Below are 21846 nucleotides of genomic sequence, written 5' to 3'. Positions count from 1 at the left end.
CGGAGCGGGGCGGGTGCTGCTGCGGCGGGAGGCGAGGCGGTTCCTGGTGCCTCCCTGCAGCGAGCCCGGCGGGAGTCAGGCCTTGGGGAGGGGGTGTCGCTGGTCGCTCCCTTTCTCTCTGGGGGACGCCTGCAAGCCCCCTCCCGGCGCTTGGCCGAGGGAGGGGCTGTGGCGGGCAGGCCCCGCACCTGGGCGCTGCCCCCCGCAGGTGCCCGGCGGCAGGGAGAGGAGGAGGGAGCAGAGCTGCGGCCGCCCCCCGTGGACCCCGTTCTGTCCGGCCCGGATCTGAGGTACCCGCTTCGCGTCGGGAGAACCGCTCAGGGAGGGTCTGGCGTCCCCTTCTTCACGGTGGCGGGGAAGGGGGGGGGGGGGCGAAGGTGCTGCATCGCCCCCAGCCCTTCGGGGCACACGGTGGGCCCAGTGCCGCTCTGGTTATCAAGAGATGTGGGAGTGAGTTTCTGACCAGTGCTGGCTAAAAACTAGGGAAAACAGGGGGGCTTTTAACAAGTTCTCCCTTTTACCAGCCTAAATTAGGGACTTTGGGCATTCGGCTTTTAATGAGAATACATTAACTGTCGCTGGAAACTTGAGAGGCAGGTGAGTTGCTTAGAGGGCTGTTTTAAACATAAAGTTTTGTCCTGAGAACTTAAGGAAATGCAAAGAAAGCGCCTTGGCAAAGTTTGGTGCTTCAGATACCACCCCAGGAAGTTCTTGTTTATTTGTTAAAAAGTGTTGAGATATTTGCCAAATAATATGCACTGTCAAGTGTTTTGTATTTTACTTAATATGCTTGGTTTAGGCAACTCTTAAGAAGTGTAATCCTGCTTGTGTGAATAAGTTTGTGTGATTACATACTAATATCTTCAGGCCTGTTTGAAGTCCAGTGACAAATTTTGCACTATATTGTTTGAGTTCAGCCAGGGCTTTACTTCAGATGTCTTCAAAAGCTCAAGTGGACTCAATGCTGACTTTAAAAAGTGACTAAACCAAGGCTTTTGGAAGTTGATCTAATGTTGTTTGCTAAATCAAGATTTTCTGTGTACGATGGGGGTTTCTAATGACTGATAACCTGTTTCTTTCCCACAAAAGCAGAGCAGCTTTCTCTTGAGCTCTATTTGCAAACTTGTGTTTTGGCCTATACATCTTCCAAGGTTACATGAAGGAACTGTCAGGTGGAAAATGGAAGTTTTGTGTTGACTTTATAGTTCATATCCTTGACAACTTCATAGGACAAAGTTTCTGGTTTGTTGGCTTGGACTTGAAACGAAAGACATACCAACACCTTATACTATTTGTTGTTGTTGTTGTTGTTTTGGTTTTTTTTTTTAAACAGTGTTACTCCTTTTTTCCTTCTTATAAATGCTGGTTGAAAGCACTAAACTTAATCCATTTTCCTTCCTTGTCTCTGTGATGATCTTCCCGGATTTGTTCCCAAAAGGATGGTCCCTTTCAGCTTCCCTCTGTCAAAGTGTGCACTTTGGGACCCAGTCCCTATGGGTGATGTTGTTGGCTCACATATCACCTATTACAGGTATGAATAAGCTTTTTTTTTTTAAGCAGCTAAAGGTTAAAATAAATGAAGAATTATATGATTCGGGGCCTCATTTTATCTTTTGAGTCTAATGTATGACAAGGCACAAAGGAAAAAGAAACAACTGTTGTGTTCGTAGTATGGATATAGGGATTTTCAGTGGAAAGAGTTGGGAGTTTCCCTTTCTGTGGTGTATCATAGTCAAGTGGGTTGGAGGTGCCTCAGTCTAAAGAAACTTAAAATTTCTTTCAGTTTCCTTCCTATATGGAAAGGTGCAAAGGTAACTGCATACTTGTAGTTTTCTTTAACATGTTATTCCTTGCCTCTAAATATTTACAGAAAGAAAAAATTACAAACTGTATACAGATTGCATGCTTCAAGTAAAACTTAAAACTAAGCATTTTGCATGCTTCAGGAATCTGGATTAAAATGCCAAAAGTTCTGACTTTTGTCGTTGTTTAGAATTAGTCTAGAGGTAAATCTGAAGCATGTGTGAGTTTCTAGGGCAGGGGTGTTCCAACTCTGACTTGTAAAATAAATGGAGGGTAAAAATTGATCCTTCTTACTTCACTGGGTAATTTTTGCATAGATTTCATTAAAATCTTACTGCAGTTATTAAATTAAGTGTATGAGCAAGTGTATGCATATATGTGCATGTAAGGGTGGACAACCCTTACATACAGTTCAGAGGACGCTCCACTTGTACTTGCCACATAATGTTCTTTGAGTTAATATTAAAACCTCCAAGTTTTAACAAAGTTTAAAATAAATTACTCTTATTTCTATGGAGGTACTTCTTTTAGTCTTGAGCAGGTAGGATATGAGCCATCACCACAGTGTTCACATAAACCAGTAGCTTTGCTTTCAACTTTGACCTCTCTCCAAGTCAGAATTGTATAAGCTAAAATAATGTTGATGTATTTACTGACCTAGATTCCAAACTTACTACTTTTTTTTTTTTTACTAAATAATGATTTTATAATTACCTAGTCTCTCTCCATACTTTTCTTCCTGTGTCATTGAGCTCAGTCTGTTGCTGCGTCCACGTTAAATATTGTGCTAAAATGAAGCAACATCATGTCAAAATTAGTTAAGTTTTTTGGCCTATTCTACTCTTTAAACTTATGAGACTTTTTAGTGGTTCTGTGTTTTGGTTTGTGTTTCTTTTTCTACCTTCTATTAAAATAGTTCACTTGTGTTCATCCCTAGTTCTTGTGACAATGTTGCCCTTCAGATGGAAAAGCTTTTCTCTCTCCTTGTTACTTATTCTCCATAGAAAAAAGCTTTTTCTCTCTCCTTGCTATTTACTATCCATAGGAAAAATTGTTTCCCCTCTGATGCTGGTTTGCTGTACCAGTCAAGCTGAAATATGCTTGCTGAGATGATCATACAGATCATTCTGTGGAGCTGCTCCAGTTAAAATATGGCTTTCTTGGTTGTGAATATTTGGGGACATGCACAGAACTTGAGCTAAAATTCTGTTTAGATTTTATACAATGTTGTAGATTCTAACCTTTTTGTTGTTTAGGGCTTTGGGCTGTTTCTGCTTGTTTTATTTTTAAAGGACAAAAAAAAAATTGGAAGCTATTGCAATATAATAAGTACTTTTAAAAACCATTAAAAATAATTTTAGTCTTACACTTGCTTATTATCTCTTTTTAGAAACCCAAAGTTATCTATGGTAGAGAAAACCTTGCGACTTGCCTATCGCCATGCTAAGCAGAATGAAAATAAATTGTTTTCCTGCTTTTTGCTTGGGACTCTTGCAGTAGATGAAGGTAACTTTAAGCATCAGGTAGACAAACAATATTGATTGGTTGAGTAAGCTGTTAGCAAGGAGCCTGAGTTGTTGCTCTTGGACTCTAACTTTATTTATTTATTTATTTTAAAGATGGGGAAGGCATAACACTAACAATAGACCGCTTAGATCCTGGTCGAGAAATTGCTGGTGGATCAGGCAAAATTCCAACTGCGTCACTTCCTGGAGACTTTTTGATTCCATGTACAATTAATGCCTGGGGACCTTCTTCAGATAATGTTGTAGTGCACAGTGCTGAAGATATCAGCCTGGCTTTCAAGGTAGGCAGCTCTTGGCAATTTTGGGGTCTTTTACACAATAAACTGTCTTCTAGGCAGGAGACTGGACTATGCACAGGGCTTAATTTCCAGTGCCATCTGCTTCAAACACAGCAAAATTGTGGCTGAAGCAAAACTACTTATTTGGTTATGTGAAATGAGCTGCTCAAGTGTCATTGGAAAGTGTATCGGAAATTACTAAAATCAGTTAGTCTTTGCAGATGTTTAAGGTTCACAGTGTCTTTAATCCTGGACTAAAATCTTGCTGTCTGACCAGATTTTCAGCTGGGTCTAACCACCAAAACCAGCAAGACAATAGTGATTACAGCCAACTTACTGAAAGGAGAAAAACTAGCTTTTTCTTTCAAATCTATCATGAATGAGTTGCAGTATTTGCGCAATTGTTGAGAAAGTATTGCTAGGCAATGGACTTGCAAGAAAGCATGTAAAGTCTGTGTAGGTTAGTAGTTAGAGCTGAAATGTGTGTCTTTCACCTCTGTGTTCTGCTATATATTTGGAATCTAGTAAATATACCTTCCACTGCTGTAAACATTTGCCTGCAGTTGTTGGTGTGTGTGTTTTATTTTACAAATAATGCTTATTTTACATCTAAACTTTCTCATGATGATATACCCAGATGTTAAAATACAAATGTCTTGAATACAAGTAAGAGAACTTTAGCAGATCACTTTGAGCCTTCTAGTTGCCTGTTATTTTGTTATTTTTTTACACAATTTAAGTAACTAGGTTTTTTTAAGCATCATAAAACAATGCGAAGATACACATAGCTTAATTTCAAGTGTATTTTACATTATTCAGTATAGCAGTAAGCTTTGTAGACCTGGGTTTACAGCTTTTTACACAGTGCCTAATGCAACAGTAGCTCTGATGAATGATTTGAGTTCCTAGTGTAATACAGCTTGAATCATGGTAGTAATGAAGACAATTCAGTGTATATAACTTTTTTTTTCTCTTTTTCCCTACTTCTAGGGTCTGCAGCACAGTCTGTGCAGTAAAGAATCACTGGATCTTTCTAAACTGCTTACTGTTAGAGCTCACATTATTTTCACAGAAAATCTGGATAACCTACATTTTAGTTTTCACTGGGCTTCTATTACAGCAGCAAATACCCTGGAATACACCCCCGTGAAGTCTGTCCCAATTATTCCCACAGCCTTAGCAAGAAATTTGAACAGTTCTATGAATATTGCACATGTTCAAGGAACGTATAAATGTGGGTGAGTACAGGATGATGCTAAAGCTATCAAAATTGCTTGGCAGTTTGTTGCATTTCCTAAAGCAGGTACGTAGGTGAGATCTCAACCAGTGCTTTGCTTTTTAGTAAAATAACTGGCGTAAAAATAACATAACTTCTTGGATTTAGAAAAATTTAAAACATTATAAACAAGAAGCAGGAAATTGAGTGGGGCAAAAATTTTAGCTGGTTCAGTCTGAGTACTTCTTGCTTTTGACTTCAGTAGAAGGATCTTCTTGCTGGGGCAGGGGGACACACCTCTAGGTAACATAATAAATATAAACAGCACCTAGCTTTTTAAACAATATCAGTGCTTGCCAAAGAGTGAAAATCAGATGAATGTGAACTAAAGGCTTTTCTGTTAATCATGCTTATAATGTGGTATTGGGGAATTATCATTCTGACTAATAACTAATTTAGTAAGGTGAACTAAGGATAGGTCTGGGAAATAATTTGAAGCAGCTGAATGTCATTTTATTTGAAGAGAGACTTTGTGAATGCCTCTCTGAAAATTACTCTTCAAATTTAACATGACTTACACTTCTGGCTTTGTTGTGAATGCTGTAATACTAAGCAAATGTTACACAGGGAATTGATGAAAAGCTGAGGAGTGGTTGTAAATGTGGAGGAGGAAAGGTTTTGATTTTTTTTTTCTGAACTTTTTTCTTATAGTATTTGATAAGCTTGTATTTGTCCATTATTTTTTTTGTGAAAGTCTGCCTTCCAAAGTACTAAAAAAGCCCAACTTTGCTTTTCTTTCAGCTACCTTACTATGGACCAGACACGAAAATTGCTTTTGCTGCTTGAGTCTGATCCCAAGGCTTATGCTCTGCCATTAGTTGGAGTGTAAGTGTTCGGCTCTCTACAGATAAATGCACATATTGATTTGAGATGTATTTGAGGAATTACATTGTGGAAACTTGGTAGTGTAACTGTATCTAGTTGGATATTTCTTCTTACTTCCAGTTGGCTAAGTGGAGTTACTCATATCTGTAATCCTCACGTCTGGGCCTGTTGCTTGCGGTATTTATTCAATTCTTCAATTCAAGAAAGGCAAGTCACTTTTATCTATAAACATAGAAGCTACTGGCTGCTTAAAATATATATTCCACAGAAATGCATGGCAACATGGATTCTGAAATATGTTTGAGGGAATTCTGCAATTTGTGTGTTATATAGTAGGCAAGGGTGTCTGGTTTAGTAATTCTTTCTGGATTTGCCTTACAAATTTTCTGTGCCTGGAGTGTTAGAAAGCTGGGCTGATATCTCAAAGACAGAAGAGGGTAAACATTAATAACATAAAGGTCACTGCATTTTAGTTTAAGTAAGAACCAGAAAGCAGGAAACAGTAGTTTAAACAGTGGTGGAGTTTTGGTTTTGCTTTTGAACTTTTCTTGTGAGTGTTTTCTTTAACATGAGCTTTCTCCCTGGTAGTATCTGACCAACATATTTAAGTGTATTGATTTGTAGCTAATAGTGTCTTGTTATGCCTTCCTACTAAATATTCTGGTTTTATAGTTTTTGCATTCTGATTCTTTTTTTCATTGTGATGTTAGTGGATAACCATTCCTCATTGTCTAAGACTTTTCACTTGGAACATTTGCCAAGTTCCATCTATGTGGAAGCTGGGAGGGAGTTCAGGTGTTAATAGTTTAAAACTGCTCTTCAGGTAAATGAAACTCTAAAATGTACTGTATGCGTAAGAATTTCTTCTGCTGGACCATACTTGCTTTTAAATTATGAAATAAAATCACATTTGGTGAACAGATGTGTCTGTAACTAGTGAATAGACTTTTTTCCCTTAACAATTTAAATATGCCAAAATACAGATAAGAGCCCAATTAGATTATTAGATAGGCAAGCTAGATGCTTGACTCTTATTAACTTTCACTGATTCCATCTTGGAAGTGGATTAGGCAGATTTGATGAACCATGCAAACAGAATTAACCTCTGCAGACTAATTACTTAATCTGTGCATCATACATTTTTTTAACTCTTAAGTTGTAAGTGTAATTTTAAAGTTATATATGAATGTGTTTTTCAAGCACCTTTTTGCTACTGCTTTCTCTATCACATATATTATTTAAAGAAAAAATAATCTCCTTCCACCCCACCCCCCCCAACCAAATTGCTATTACAAATGCTATTTAAAAAAAAATTGTTCTGAAAGTAGTACTACCTTCTCCTGGAAATGCATGTTGTTGTCATTAAAATGTTGACTGCCTTTACTCACTAATCTCAACCTGTAGAAATAACTTCAATGTAATTTTTCTTCCAAAAAAACCCAAATCTGTTTGCTAATGAGCATTTTTGGAATGTTTAGGGATAATTGAAAAACTAAATGTCTTTATAATACATATTCAATTGAATTATGGAAAAAAAAAAATCACTATCATTTTTTAGAGGTGTTTTCTTCAATGCTATGATTGAAGTCTTCCAGGAGTTCATTTAAAGTACTAAGTGATCCTAAAGGTTTCAACTAAAAAGTAGACTAAGTATTCCCATTCCTCTACTTTGCTTTGATTCTTGCATGTGGCATCAGTCAGAAGTCCATCTGCTCTATCTGTAGCTCAGTACCACTCAAAATGCAGTGATTCACCAGTTTGCTAACCTGTGTGATATTTTCCTCAGTATGTTGAGAAACTAAGGGCCTTCTTCCTGTTTCTTAAGTATTTTTTTTTTTTTTTTTAAGATATGTGGGTTTTTTCTATTTCAGGGTTTTCTCAGAATCTGGGAGTTTTCTTGTTGTGCTTTATTCATTGACGCACAAGGAACCAGAGTTTTATGAGTGCGTTCCATGCAATGGACAGACTGACCTAGGGTTTCAGATCTTAACTTGCAATGAAACAGTACACCTCTTCAAAGTAAGTGGCTTGGTTTCCTACTGCATCATGGTACTTGAAAATTAGACTTTTAGTGTAAGTACTTAAAGGAAGAGTCACTGTACTGTGACCCAAATAGAACTGCAGTGTTTGAAAATGATGTAGCTCTAGAAAGCAACCTTTTTACAGTGATTAATGTAAACTCAGTTTGTCTCTCAAATTGAGAGAGAACCTCCAAAGTCAGCAACCCCTCACTTTTCCAACAGCATTAAGAATCTGTCTTTTAAAATGTAATGTTCTGTGTTGGACTTAGCGCTCTTTCTTACTAGTGTCCTTTTGGCTTTGTGAGCAGAGATTCCTATAGCATTTATTAATCTGGTAGGGTATGTGCACGCTGGACACACCTAATAACTGCTATAGGCGATGCATATCGGTGCTTTTTGGAGAGCAAAGCTAGGTACTTGTGCTTTGCTTAAAGTTGAATGCAAAAGGTAATTCAGTGGTTACTAATCTGCAGATCTCTTGCTGCGCTACAGTAACAAAGCAGGAACAATTTTACCTTTGTGCAAAGTTAAGTCTTTGAAAGAATTTGATGATACAGTATCTGGGAGATAACTAACAAAGTTTGAAGAAATTCTAAGAAATCTCAATTCCTTATGTGTTTTCCAAGGCTTGTGAAGAACTTAAACTTGAATTGTTAATCTGCTTGATCAATGTTCCTATGCTGTGGCAGAGAAGCAGCTGGTGTGATGTGTGTCCTGTGCTATTTACTCTCTTCTCTTCCCAATGAAACTTCCCTGTTTGGGGCTGCTTTCCACCTTTAGTCTAGGTACAGCTAAGCTTTCTGAAGATGACAAGCCTCTTAAGAGAGGCTCGCTTCTGTTGTCTCCAGGACTTGCCCAGCTGTGTTGTGTGAAACAGTATAGGAACAGTTGCTGTTTCCTATAGTGGTGCAGGCTTGTGGAAGAGTATCTAAGCAGTTACAGCAAGGAAGCATCTGCTCATGGCTATAATTAGACCAACTACTTTACAGAGTAGCAGGGGGAACAGTGTTAAACAGGAAGGGAAGTTGCCTGCCTCCTTGTAGTGGTGAAAGAATTGAGAATTGAAAATAAAGGACAAGCAGAAAAAAATCAGACATAAACGTCCTTAAAACTATTTCTTTGGGAGTAGTACCTCAGTGATTAGATGTTGAAAGTTTAATGCTTCACAAATACAGAAAATTTCATTCCAGAATGTTGAACCTTCGGACAAGAGCCCTATCCGCTTTGAGTTGAGTGCAGAAAACCAAAATGCAGAAACTGAGTTCTTCAGCAGAGTTTGCAAGAAACTTCCTATCAGGTAAATCTTTCAGATGTCATTTACATGCAAAAATTAAATATTTATTGGATGAGGGTTTTTGACTTCTGCTGTGCCAGGTGTCAGTTTAGCTGTGCATACAGTGATCTTCTCACTTAAAATCTGTGGGTTTTTTTATTCCTAGAGTTAATATTTTTCAAGTAAGATGGTCAAGCTGACGATATTCTGAGAGAAACTACTAATAGTTCTACTCTCAATACTGGTGGTTGTAATTTATTCAGTGGGTATTTCTAAAAAGGCTTCATTACTGATGGAGCTTAGTTCACTGTATTAAGCTTTCTGAGATCTGTCCTTTGAAGCAAATCTCTAATTTAAATCTACTTAAGTTGGTAAAAATTCCTTTTTCCTTCTGACTTTTCAGAGGTGTGAGATCTGGATACGTTGAAACTTAGGGATTTTTAAGAACCTGACTTATCCATCACATTTTTCTCTATGATTATAAGATGGCCTTTATTTTCTGTTAAACAATGTTACAATCTTTACTGTAGCAGTCCGTATCTTTCTAATATAAACCAGTGCTGTCCTGTTAGAATGTCACTCAAAAGGTGTGTGTGTGTCTGAGGCTGTGGGGAGGGAGGGTTAGTATCTTTTTGCCCAAAACCAGCATTTTATTTTCACTGTTTGATCTTAGAACTGTCTGCTATGTGAACTCCCTAGCTAACGAGGGAGGAGATGTATAGCAACTGCTTGAAAAAGTTATGCTGATATTGCACTGCAGATGGCACAGTGTAAAACATAAAGATTCATGTTACTGCTGCTGGATCTGACAAGCAAACATTTTGTTTGATGTATGTTGGTTTTAGTCCTCCCCATGGCTGTTCACCCAGCAAGTTGTCAGCAAGTGACCACGACTCTGGGGTAGAAGATGAGGATTTGTCCCCAAGACCAATTCCAAGTCCTCACCCAGTGAGTCAACAGGTAACTAAGTAAATAATTGTTTTAGGTGTCTCAGATGTGACACTTAGAAGAGCAAAAATCAGTGTAAGGGGACTGGAGAGTATAGAGCTTCTGTCTCAAAGTGCTAGCAGGGGAAAAACAGAACTGAAGAAATGGACCAAAAGTCCCAACTCCTGCTCTAATTAACCTGCCTTTTTTCCAGGTTTATAGACACTTTAATTCCTGTAGATGCTAGGATTTGGGACCAGAGATAGCAGGTTCTGCTTTGGGAATCTTGCTGCCATTAAATGGAAGAACGGTGGTGTCTGAGGCGAAGATAGAGGCAGCAAACACTTTCTTGTATATTTCTAGGTAAATTAAATAAAGTTCTGCTGGTCTGTCCTTTTTTACTGAAGCATTTACAAATATGATGAGTTAGCAGCCTTCATACTACATAGGTCTAGAAGTATGTGACAGTTGTGGATTATAAAATATGTTCTCCAGCCCAAGTTATTCTAGGATTATATGATTCTGTTGCACCTGTCCACTGGGCCTAAGAACAGTAGGAGGGAACATGTAGTCCACTTCCTGAAGGGGAGAGATCCATATTCTGAAAGGCACTCCAGGATGACATAAACCATTTGTTTGGCAGACGTGGCTATTCTGCCATGTGAAAGCAATTTTGTCTTCGAAAAATGATCCGAGAGATCTTGCTGCTTTTTCTGTATCTGGATTCTCCAATCTTTAGAAAAGTATTCAATGTGTAGCTGGCTTGGAGCTGGTAATGGTCCTATACTGATTTGAAATGAAAACACTTTCTTTGGTGAAACTCTACACGTGAAGAGCTGAAAGGCAATATTTTAAAATTATCTTAAACTTGCTTGTGTAATTGTCCCATTAGGTTACCAGGATCTTTCCTTCAGTTCCTGAACTGTCTCTTCTTTTGGATGGGAGTTTCATAGAATCAGGACAATCATCTAAGCCTGTGGTGACTTCAAATGCTAAAAGTCTACCCTCAGCGCTGCATCAGCCTATTAAAAAGAAATGGTGCTTAGGATCTGCATATTACCCCACCCAGCACTCTGAGGACCAGCAAAACTTTTCTGCTAATACGGGAGATCCCTCTTTGAGGCAGTTACCAAACCATTTAAACCAGAAAATTCCAACTTCAAGGCCTTCCAGAGGAAAGCAAGCTCTACTACAGCAACAGTTGCACTGTAAGAAAGCTTGTCCTCAATCAAGAAAAAGTCCTGGATCTTCTTCTCCTTCAACCCCTTGTAGTGGGCCTTCCCCAGATACATCTGTACATCACCCCAGAAAGCCATCAGAAAGACTTTTATTAAATCCTGATGGAGTTGCACAGCAGGGAGAGCATGGAATTAGAAGAACATCAACATCCAGTTCCAAGCAGCTTCCTGTTGTTACGCAGCCAGTCCTCTACACATCTGCTTTTTCACCACAGAGCTGCAGAAGACCACCAGAACTGCAGGTGCCAGTTCAAGTGTCACCTTGCTGTCCAGCCTGTGCATGCAACTGTCAGTTTCCTGCTTCTATCCAATATAATCTGATAAACTCATGGCAAGGAACTGGTAAAATGAGCCCCAAACATGGAGCAGAAATCCAATCGGAGGTAGCTCAACAAAATCCATGTACAGCACTCCATCAACATATCCTTTGTCCAAATATTTGCTGCAATGCAGGATATACTACAAGCAGCCCTATAAGCATGGGATGTCATGGGAAAATGGGAAACTGTTCTTTTGACAACAGCTTGTCGCCTGGAGTAAGACTACCTTCAAGTGCAAGCCCTTCTAGTCCACAGTTCTGTGCAGCCCACTCACCGTGCCTGCACATGCCTGCTTCTAAAGCAGGATCAGATAATGGGATGATGGGATTATCTTCAGATGCGTACCGGTTTCTTACAGAGCAAGATAGACAACTCAAATTACTTCAAGCTCAGGTGCGTGGACATGGCAGCTTTCTCTTCTGCTGTCTTAGTGATTAGGCCTTGATAGTTCCCCTGCCAAAGGAATTAAATTAGCTGTTGTCTATCCTTGTTCAAACCAGAGAGCCTGTCACACGAGGTCCAGTTTGGGGATGGAGGAGAGTCCTGATTAGCTTTGCTAATTGGGGTCTCTTGAAACAAATGGAAATGATTTGACTCCTGATTAGATTTTGCTTTTATTTTTATCATATTTTCATAACATGAAGGTTTCCCTTTTAACAGACCATCTTATAATGCAAACAGATATGCCTTCTGTGTAAATACTTTCCTATATATGCTTGTCTAAGTTTAAAAAAAAAAAAAATACTGCAGAGGCTATAGACTTTGGAATTATTGCTAACGTACAGGTGAAGCACAGAACGTTCTCGTGTATTGCTTTGCCCACCTTCAAGCCTGCATCTTCCTGTGGTGTTGAGACTGTTGCTTAGAAAACTTCCATTGCCTATTTACAGCAGACTGACAGGATTCATCAGGTGTTTGTTGCTGGGCTGAAAAATTGGGCTTTGCTGGTCTCCCTAAGTTCTGTTTTGATACTGGGCTATGCTGCTTCAAAATGTCAGTCTCCTGAGTTGCGCTGATGGCCCTGTTTTTTGCAGGGTATGATCTGGGGCTGAAGAGCCAGAGTTTAAATTTTGCTGCTGGTGATGAATTACAGGAATAGGGAAGTTGGTACAATTACTCCCAATACATATTTTTTTTTTCTGCTTCAACCAGAAAATTACAACGGAAATATGCTTGAGATGTAGTTACTGTATGTAAAATCGAGCTCTCAAAGCATGGGTGGTGCTTGAGGGAGGAAAACCCCTCGTTATTGTATAAATGCAGCCTTCACTGTTAGCATATTTCTCCATGGAGCTGTGAACTAATTGGTAAACAGGGTGGATGCAAATACTAGAGTGAAGATTGCCTGGGCAACCTTAATTTTATAATTTAGGTGCTTAGTTTTGTAATAACGTGAAGTTGGTTTAGCATGGTGTAGGGACAGTTGGCATATAAACGCTTGGCTGGTAAGTCGGTAATAGGCTTTGTATGTGGATGAAAGGGACGCAGAATACTTCCAACAAGTGCAGTGCAAATAGGCTTTACTCAAGTTGTGTTGGTATAGTTCTGCCAGCATGCTTAAAACCTCTTCTTTGCTAGCTCTGCCAACATCAAATTGATGTTTTGATTTATGCTGCATGCACTGCTGAGAACTGGAAGGTTATCAGACTTCTGTGGCAAAGCAGCCTGGGTTTGAATCCAGACCTCGGAGGAGCCCAATTTAGTAACTCAGTTTTGCCTGTTATACTCCATATTTTGTTATACAAATTACAGCTTTCTGATAACCGTTACAGATCCAACGCTTATTGGAAGCACAGGCTCGTCAGGCTTGTTCCTCCGAACCAGCTGCAGCTAGCCATGCTCTGCAGCCTGAGAAGCAAGAGGACCTTGTTTCCATAGAAACACAGTCCTCACCAGGTTCACACGTGAGGAAAAGTGTGAGCATTGCTGTGAGCACAGGTAATCCTTTATTCTTTAAAAATAGACTGACATAACTTTTTCTGGATGTTTCTGTGATTTGTTTGGGTATGGAGGAAACGTGTTACAGAAATGCTGAATGTACGCAAATGTGCACCTAGATACAGAAACCAGCTAGGTTCTGTAGGTGTTATTTGCAAGTTTAGGCTGGAGCTGCTTTTGTCTTTGGGCTGTGATGACAATGATTGCTATTGCTGGAAGAATTATGTTTCCAACAGCTTTAACAAGGTCTTCTATTTTAAATTGTGCCTTATTGAAAGAAAAAAAATCCACAATTTTTTTAATGTGGATTTTTCTAATACACTGTTCTGAAAATTAATAGCTTCTATCCCATCTGGTGTTCTGTTAAATGTATTATTGATGTTTTTTGTAAGTCAGGCATTTACATGCATGGAGGGAGTCTGTATTCACTTTAATTTTAGCAAGTTAGGCAGCTGTGTCTGTGAAGTTCCACATAATGTATTGGTTCCTGTTAAATCCATGGAAATATTGTGGTTAGTCTGGAGGAAATCTTAAAACTGGCTCAAGTTCAAGGCATTAAAATGCTTTAATACAACCATTTATTTTCATCAAGTATGCTTTGGAAGAAACTAGGACTTGAATGATGTTTTGGTAACTCTTAGCTGTTCTGAACCCTAAATCACTTTTTAAATGATGAAAAAACCTGAACGTGAGGAAATGATCCCTCTAGCTTTGCAAAGCCAAAGGGTCTCAGCAGATACTAATGACTTTCCTTAAATGTGTAAATATCTAATTTTCTTCTAGGTGCTAGCTTATTTTGGAATACAGCCTCAGAAAAACAAGACGACTCCATACCACAAGCCAAAAAAGAGGATGAAGAGATTTCTAAGGAAGACATAAGCCTTTCAATTAATGCTGAACAAGATGCAAGTAATACAAGTATTGCTTCTTCCTTAAAGGTGGTTGACATGCCCAGCTTTGTAGACAGTATTCACCTTGTGGAAGAAGGAACTAATCAGAACACTCTCCAGTAAGTAACCAGAAATCTCTTGTTTGCATAATAAGCTCAACTGCCTTTCATAAGGTACTACTTTCTTAATTTTTTTTTTTCAGGAATTATAGTCACCTGAGTTCCACTGTTGTGTTCTTTCCCTTATTTGTTTTTTTAATTATGCTTCCGATTGTACAGCTCACCGAAACACAGTTGCCTTTAGAGTCTGCATTTATCAGTCATGCACGTTTAGCTCGCCTACCTGTCAGCAGCAGCTGATGGCAAAAGCCTTAACTTGGAAAAGCATGTACAGTGCTGGCAGTATTCCCCTTCTTACCTTAAATCCTGAGGCAGGAAGGGGATGCTGCTGCAGTAGGTTGTTCTCCCTGGCTTTTCCCTGTCAGCATTCAGAACCCTTTCAGTTCTGAGGGACGTAGGATGAGGGGTTTATGATTGTGTGACTGTTACCTGAATTTCTCTACGTTTTACACCTAATTACTTTGTGTGTAGTGAACGCAGATACCAACTTCACTGCTGTTAATTTAATTATTTTTAAGCTCAGGTTCTTTATAGTGCAATGACTAATCTCAGTCTAATTTGGGAGGCGATTTAAAAAATATTTTAAATTATCTATATGGATGGGTTTTTTACATAGGGAATAGCTCAACAATTTAGCACTTTTAATGATCTAATATTCTCTTAAGTATAAAAAACCAAAGGAGAGGGAATACCCTTCCAGTTAAATTAGTTTTTTTAAATAATCATATTGAGAAAGATTATGATAATTACGCTATACCTTAAATATTCATAGTCCTTGATTAAAGTATTATTTGCAAAAATATACTGCTACCATAAATGTTACTGATTCAATCAGTCTTTTGAACATTGTATTTTAGAGAGACAGCATCTTGAGGTTTCCTTCAACTTGGACTCATAAACCTGTAAAAGAGCTGTATAAGTGTCTTATAATAAGAATGTAGAGCATCACCCAGATTTCTTTGAGGAGGAGATGTTTTTGGGACTGATGAATAATTGTTACTGTAACAGTAACTGATAACCTACATTGACTATCTAGTATGTCACATGATTTAAATCTTATCACTTTCAACACAGGCAATTGATCAGTTGAGTTCTGAAATTCCCTTATCTTACACTTGTCTCCTGAGGAGGAACAGGAACAGGGAGGAGGGTTGCTTAAGGATCTCCTCAGGATGATAGTACTGTTGATATGTCTGATCTCAGAAGGTTTATGGGATGTACACACCAGCAAGCAGAAGGGGATGCAGAGCATTGCATTGTAATTCATTCTAAAGTATTTACCCTGTTTATCTGGAGGCTTCAGGATAGATTACAGTTCCTCTTTAGCATCAACTGTTGAGAAATATTTCAACTAAGTGTGTATTCTTGGTTCAGGGTACTTAATGTGTGTTGTGCGTGAGTGTACTTGTAACAGTACACTCGTAACTTGAGAAGTTTTTAAAGCATTTTTAAGCTGCCACAGGAATCTCATTATCAGTTACCTTGGTAAAAACAGCATTTCTTTTTTTTAATAAGTCATGTTTCAGAACATATGGAAGATACTTACTCTTAAAGTATTTTAAGTGTCCATAAAAATGCTGAAAACACAAGACAAACTCCAAATTGCTAATAACTTTTATGTCATCTGTTCTAAGGTTAAGTCATAGAGTGTCATTGAGTTTTGACTAGTCCAGAGAAGCCATCACCATTTACAAATCATCTTTTGAAAAACTAATCAGACCGTTGTAGTTTCACGCTGCTAGGTATATTTCCTCAGTTTTCAAATGGCTTTTGAAAGAAAATGACTGCAGAAAGGAGCAAAGCCTCAAGCAGTAGACAAACCAAGAAATGTTAGAATCTATTTCCAGTACTTGATTTTTTTTTTTTTTCTTCTGGTGTTCATGAAAAGATAAGGTACCTGTAGTGACATTTGTGCACTCTGTTTCAAGAAGGCATCTACCTGTCTTGGTATTCTCTTCCAGAAATGGAAATGTTTCACAAGCACTTGTTCGCAGTTTATCCTTGGAAGAAAGTGTTAGCGTGCCTTTACAGCAAGAGCCAACAGAGGGAGCCAGCAACCACGTGGTGGTAACAAGTGAGGAAAACTCGGAACCACCCGCTTCATTGCTGCCTCGGCAACCATCAGATGATCAGAAGCTTTACCAGAACTTGCTGGTAATTCGTGTAAATTTGATGTTTTGCACTGAGTGCAACAGTCAAAACAGCACGCTGCTGAAGTTACGATGTGGTATTGGCATGAACGAGAACCACACACGGTTTTCAAGTTCACGTATTATGCTCTGCAGAAAAGTTCCAAGTTTGTGGTTCTCCAAGGTTTAAGTGGTTATTCTGTACTTCACTCTTCCATGCATACATGGAGTACTATCTAATAAATAAGAATTCTTTAGTTCAAAGATAATGTCGGTTGATAAAGGGCACTCATTTGGGAAGTTAAAATAGCACAGTATTTTACCTGCAAGTCTCTTAAAGGGCACATACTTTAATCTTGGAGAATATCACTACGTGATGTGTTTAAATTCAGAACAGACTCTTACAGAAAGCTTGAAATGTAAAATATTCCAGTGTTTGACTACACTTCTGTGGGTTTACATGGTTGCATCTGAACTGAATCTGAATTTGACTTCTCTGTCAGGATAAGCTGCTAACCCATCTAGTTGCATTTTAAGTTGCATAAGAATAAACCAGGATTTTGGTTTTTGACAACTCCTGGATGTCAGGATGTTTTTGTCCATGTGGTCTCTCCCCTGCTCCCTTTTTCTGTAGGGCCAAGTAAACCACATCTTAAAGTCCTCGGAAGAGCAAGATCACTTGCCCTTAAAATCAGGATTTGTTAATGATGATGGTCCCAAGTATCAGGATATTGATGATAAAACAGAAATAGCTTCAGAGACTGACACGGGAGTGGTGGATAAAGAGAGTGTGATTAATGCTACACTCAAACAACTGAAGAGTCTTGGAGTGACAATTGACTCACCCGGCAAAATGAAGAAAAATACACACAAAGTGGAGAATGCCAGGTAAAATACTGGTTGTTTTGAGTAGTAATTTGTAGATCCAACCAAAAATGAAGATTGGCTCGATGAACAAAGAGGAAAGGACTGTGTTCACTGCCACTGGGGATTTGTTTGGCAGCTTGATCCACATTTCCTGCAAAAATAAAACACTGGCTCATGCTATGGGTATTTCAATAGGTTTAAGAGCTCTGCTAGTAAAACTCAGATTATTTAAATGTAACAAAAGTAGCTGTGGGTGTTAGAGCATCTGGTGATTCTTAAAAATATCGTGCGTGCAGTAGCACACAATTCCCTAGAATAATAATGAAGCTGCTTGAGTAATTTCAATACTTTGGGCTATGTCAAAGTGTTACAGAGCAACACTGGACTTGGGAGGCTGAACGTTAGGCAGCTATATATTTTGTCACTGTTTCTTAACCCTCATCTTGTATTTCACCAGTATAGTGAAATTGTTATCATGGCTTCAATATATAATCAAAACTAGTTCTGTCCTACTTGCTTGTTACTGCAGTTTGAAACAAGGGGAGACTGCAGTGGTTGGGGAGGGAAACAGCCTTGATGAAACAGGAGAAGCAGAAGTAATTTCTGAAGATGATGTTTGAGGCACAGGAATTTACTTATGTGGCTGCTTATATACAGGCTGACTGCTTGGTACAGCTCCATTTTCATCTTTATTGTCTTGTTGATACTAGCACATAACTGTTAGGTAAACCAAAAATCTAACCATCTCCTAATTAATCTTCAACTGTGTATCAGAAGCTGTTTCCAGTCATACAGTTTCTAAGGTCTTTTATCTCCTTTTCATTTTAATTCTTTTCATTTTAATTTCATCAGGCGTGTTTCTGGAATTTCTGGGCTACCTTCCTGGCTGGAGAGTCTGTCAGTGTTCTTTTAAATGTCAATAATATGCTAATAAGTGCACGCATAAGACAAAACTGTTTGGTGTTGGGTTGTGTGGGTTTTCTTGTTGGTTTTTTTTTGTTGGGGGGGAAGGGGGTGTGGTTTGGGGTTTTTTTTGTTTTTTTTTTCCTTCCAACCTGGGGAGAGGGGTGGGAATCTTCCTCTGCCACTTTCACGACTGATAAACAATTCTGAGAAATGGTCTGCAGCTCAGTACAGAAGGAAACAACAGCGCAACTCCAGAGTGTAACTAGTGGCTGTTCATTAGAGCCAGGAGTTTACTCTCCCTAGGCAAACTTCAGAATCTGTGCTCAGAAATAGGAAGACTCTTAATTCTCAACACGAGGAGTTTGGATTTATGAACTAGTATAGGGCACATGTACTAAATGCACTGGTTTATAACCACTACCAGTGTACCAGAGCTTATCCTTTCAGTCTTTAAACTAAACATCTAATGTATACAAGAATTTGGTGTACCAAACGACAGAACAAATGAACACTTCCCTTACTAAAGGATGTCTTCAAAAACCAGAACCTTGCAGGCTTCTGGAAACAGATCATGTCAGAGTTCCTGTAAAAATCGTGAAATTGAGAAAGAGAAGATGTTCTTGGTTTCTGTCACTGGACTTGTATCTTCTACCTAGATAGAAACTTTAGATTAGATGGCAGCATCTAGAGTCTTAGGATCAGAGACACATAATGTCACATTCACTGGTGAGGATAGACCAAGAGCTCAAACTTGCTTTAAAAGCCAAAACAGCTCTGAAACCTGCTAGAGGCCAGTTCCCCTTCAGACGAGGGCTGTGGTTAGCATTGAATCGGAAGGGAATATCGTCATTTCTCTAACATGGCGTTTGGACATCATCAGTGTGAGTAGCGGGGAGAGCGGCTTTTTATTGTGTGCAGAACCTATGATCTCAGCACTGAGCAGCCTGATGGAGCTGTGGTGCTCAAAAGGAGGGAGAAATCGGTACAGCAAGCAGTATGAAATTATCAGATTGTATTGTGAAATGCATACTTTTTCTGTAATGCTAAACTAACTTTTTGATGTTTTATTTCAGCATCTTGGCGTGCATAAATCCTGAAGCAGTGGTTCCTGGACTAAATTATATGTCGTTTGCCAATGTCAGCATGTGTGGCTTAACTCCTAATGTGGTTGACCTGAGCATGGAAGCAAACGCTATAGCACTCAAGTATCTCAGTGAAAATCAGTTATCTCGACTTTCTCTCACTCGCTCAGGCCAAAATCCTCCCGCAGATTTCTCTTTCCAAGACATCTTGCATACAAATATGGACAAGAGCATGGTGGGTCTTAGCTTAATTTCACCAAACAATATGTCTTTTGCAACCAAGAAGTACATGAAGCGATATGGGCTGATACAGGGCAGTGACAGTAGTGAAGACGAAGAGGAACTGCAGGCTCAAGATAGCAATTCTAGCACAGTCAAAAGCGAAAGCGTGCTGGACAAAACCTGCACTCGTGTGTTGGATGGCTTCAACCACTGGACTGAATTATCCAAAAGAATTGAGGGAAGGCTTCCCATTCATCTAAAAAGTCACAGCAGAGAGTTGACTACTAATGCCTCTCCACCAGAATTACACCACCCTATATTAAGAAATGTTACAAATGACATTTTTCCTCCCAGAGCAGACCAAGCAGATGAAAACTCAGTTCAGATTTTAAAGGACTTAAAATCAAAAACCAAATTGCTACCTGGGAGGGTTGAATTCACAGAACAACCTGCCAGGAAAGACGAAGGAGATATTCAGGTCTTCCCTGGAAATCTGCATACTCCAGCCCTTGAAACATTAAACCAGTCAAACAGCCTGAATTCTGTTGGCACTATTCTTGATGTGAAACAACTCAGGCAGTTGCCGAAGTTGTTCTGAACGTCCCCTGAGATGGCTGGCAACCCCTGTTTCAAATCTGAGCGGAACCACTCTGTAAAAGACTCCAGGAAACCAAGGATTAAGCTGTCTTTGAAGAGGTCACTCTGCGGTAGCAATGTAAAACTTCCAGAACTGAGTTTTCAGCCCAGGTGGTGGACAGCCACCTCTGAATGCCTGGCTGAGTCAGTGCTGAACAGCACTGAAGTATGTGTGCACTTTTTTTTTTTTACAGTTAAGCATGATTTTTAAAGTATCTGAAAGGTGAATCAACTTGAGCCCAAGATGTACTTTTAATATACTTTTAACAGCTATGCTTATTTAATTTTTTTTCTGTTGACTTTTTTTTTTTTAAAACACTGACTTTTACATGTTTGTGCCAACTGTGAACCGTTGACACTGTGTGTGTGGCAGAGCAAGGGGTAGCAGAGCTAAAGCACTAATTTCTAGAAATTTGCTGAAATGGTTGGATTATTGTGGAGGGAGGTGTCTAGTGGGATGGGAAGTGTAACCGTGGCTTTACTTTGCCTAAAATTATTTTGAATTCAGCCACAACGGCACATGTAACTCTCTGTATCATGAAATCTTGGAAGGAAATTGGAAAAACTAGCACTTTTAAAACTTTTGTGTGTTGTTTTTTTTTTCTGAATGAATGTTTTCTATTTATTTAAGAAGTACATATTACTCATAAAGGTCAAAGTTTCCATTAAAAAAAAAATCTTCAGTTGTCTGATGTCGCCTTTATTTAAAACATTTCCCACCTTCCAGCCCTTGTTTAGAATGGCTAACTGGAAGTGTGAGGATGTCACTTGCTACTGAACTCTTCAAGAACTCTGATACTGGATGGTGGGGTAAGCAAAAATAATTGATTTTGCTTTGTTCTGTATTAACATACAAATGTTCTGTCACTGAGCACAACAGTCTGCTGATGAAACAGCCCTTTTCCATAACTCTGCGATGATAATGTTCTACAAGCTGAGGAATTAATTAAGTTATTTATTGTCTAGCAGTTCCATTGCTGTTAAGACTTTGACTTTTGTTCAATTTTTTGGTACGGTAGGGGGTTTTGTGGCACTGTGTGGTGTCAGTTATACAGCAGCCCCCTGGTGCTGGAAGCCCCGCGTGCCCAGCGCCGGCTGTGAGGGCTTGTCCTCCTTTGGTGAGTACGCCTGTGTGCACAGCTTGGCGAGTGTGGCTGTGGTGTCACACACCTCTGTCCTGACCTCTTGCTCTTGGAAATGAGGCTCTGGCGCTGGAAGCGGCAATTCATTCCTATTCCCACCGTTCCTGACGGGAGGACAGTGCGGAGTGATGGTCGAGCCATCTGTTTTCCCACTGGCCGCAGCACATCAACACGCTCTAATGGGAGTTTGAACAAACTTTGTTTTAATGATGGCATTGTCTCAACAGCGGTTCAGCCTACGGTGCTGACCTTGTCTTTCCTGCTCCAAGAGTGTTAAACTGGAGGTTAAAACATCCCACTCTGGAGTCCTGGGCCTTTCCTGGTCAAATCCAAAGGACGACACTGTTAATTCATGGTATGTTTTAGCGGGCAGTAATTGGTAATTAATCTGCTACATTGACACAAGGGTGTTTTCCATCATCTACCAC

At 39.3% G+C, this 21846-nt stretch overlaps 1 protein-coding gene across 1 annotated transcript; it reads left to right on the top strand.

Moving 5' to 3' along the window:
• The first annotated feature begins 149 nt into the window (after positions 1-149).
• On the top strand, positions 150-20867 carry STIL (STIL centriolar assembly protein). The gene is made up of 16 exons (XM_086753921.1): positions 150-290; positions 1439-1531; positions 3194-3309; positions 3423-3610; positions 4598-4845; positions 5625-5708; positions 5829-5915; positions 7580-7727; positions 8920-9026; positions 9848-9962; positions 10822-11880; positions 13260-13425; positions 14209-14434; positions 16396-16588; positions 17198-17451; positions 19410-20867. The coding sequence occupies exons 2-16, from the start codon at positions 1440-1442 to the stop codon at positions 20236-20238; spliced, it is 3912 nt and encodes a 1303-aa protein (XP_086610047.1). The 5' UTR covers positions 150-290; position 1439; the 3' UTR covers positions 20239-20867.
• The last annotated feature ends 979 nt before the right edge of the window (positions 20868-21846 follow it).

Source organism: Chlamydotis macqueenii, chromosome 8, assembly GCF_036417535.1.
Source record: "Chlamydotis macqueenii isolate bChlMac1 chromosome 8, bChlMac1.mat, whole genome shotgun sequence".
Taxonomy (NCBI): domain Eukaryota; kingdom Metazoa; phylum Chordata; class Aves; order Otidiformes; family Otididae; genus Chlamydotis; species Chlamydotis macqueenii.
The sequence above is the reverse complement of the archived record's forward strand: the minus strand, read 5'-3'. Positions and strand labels throughout refer to the sequence as shown.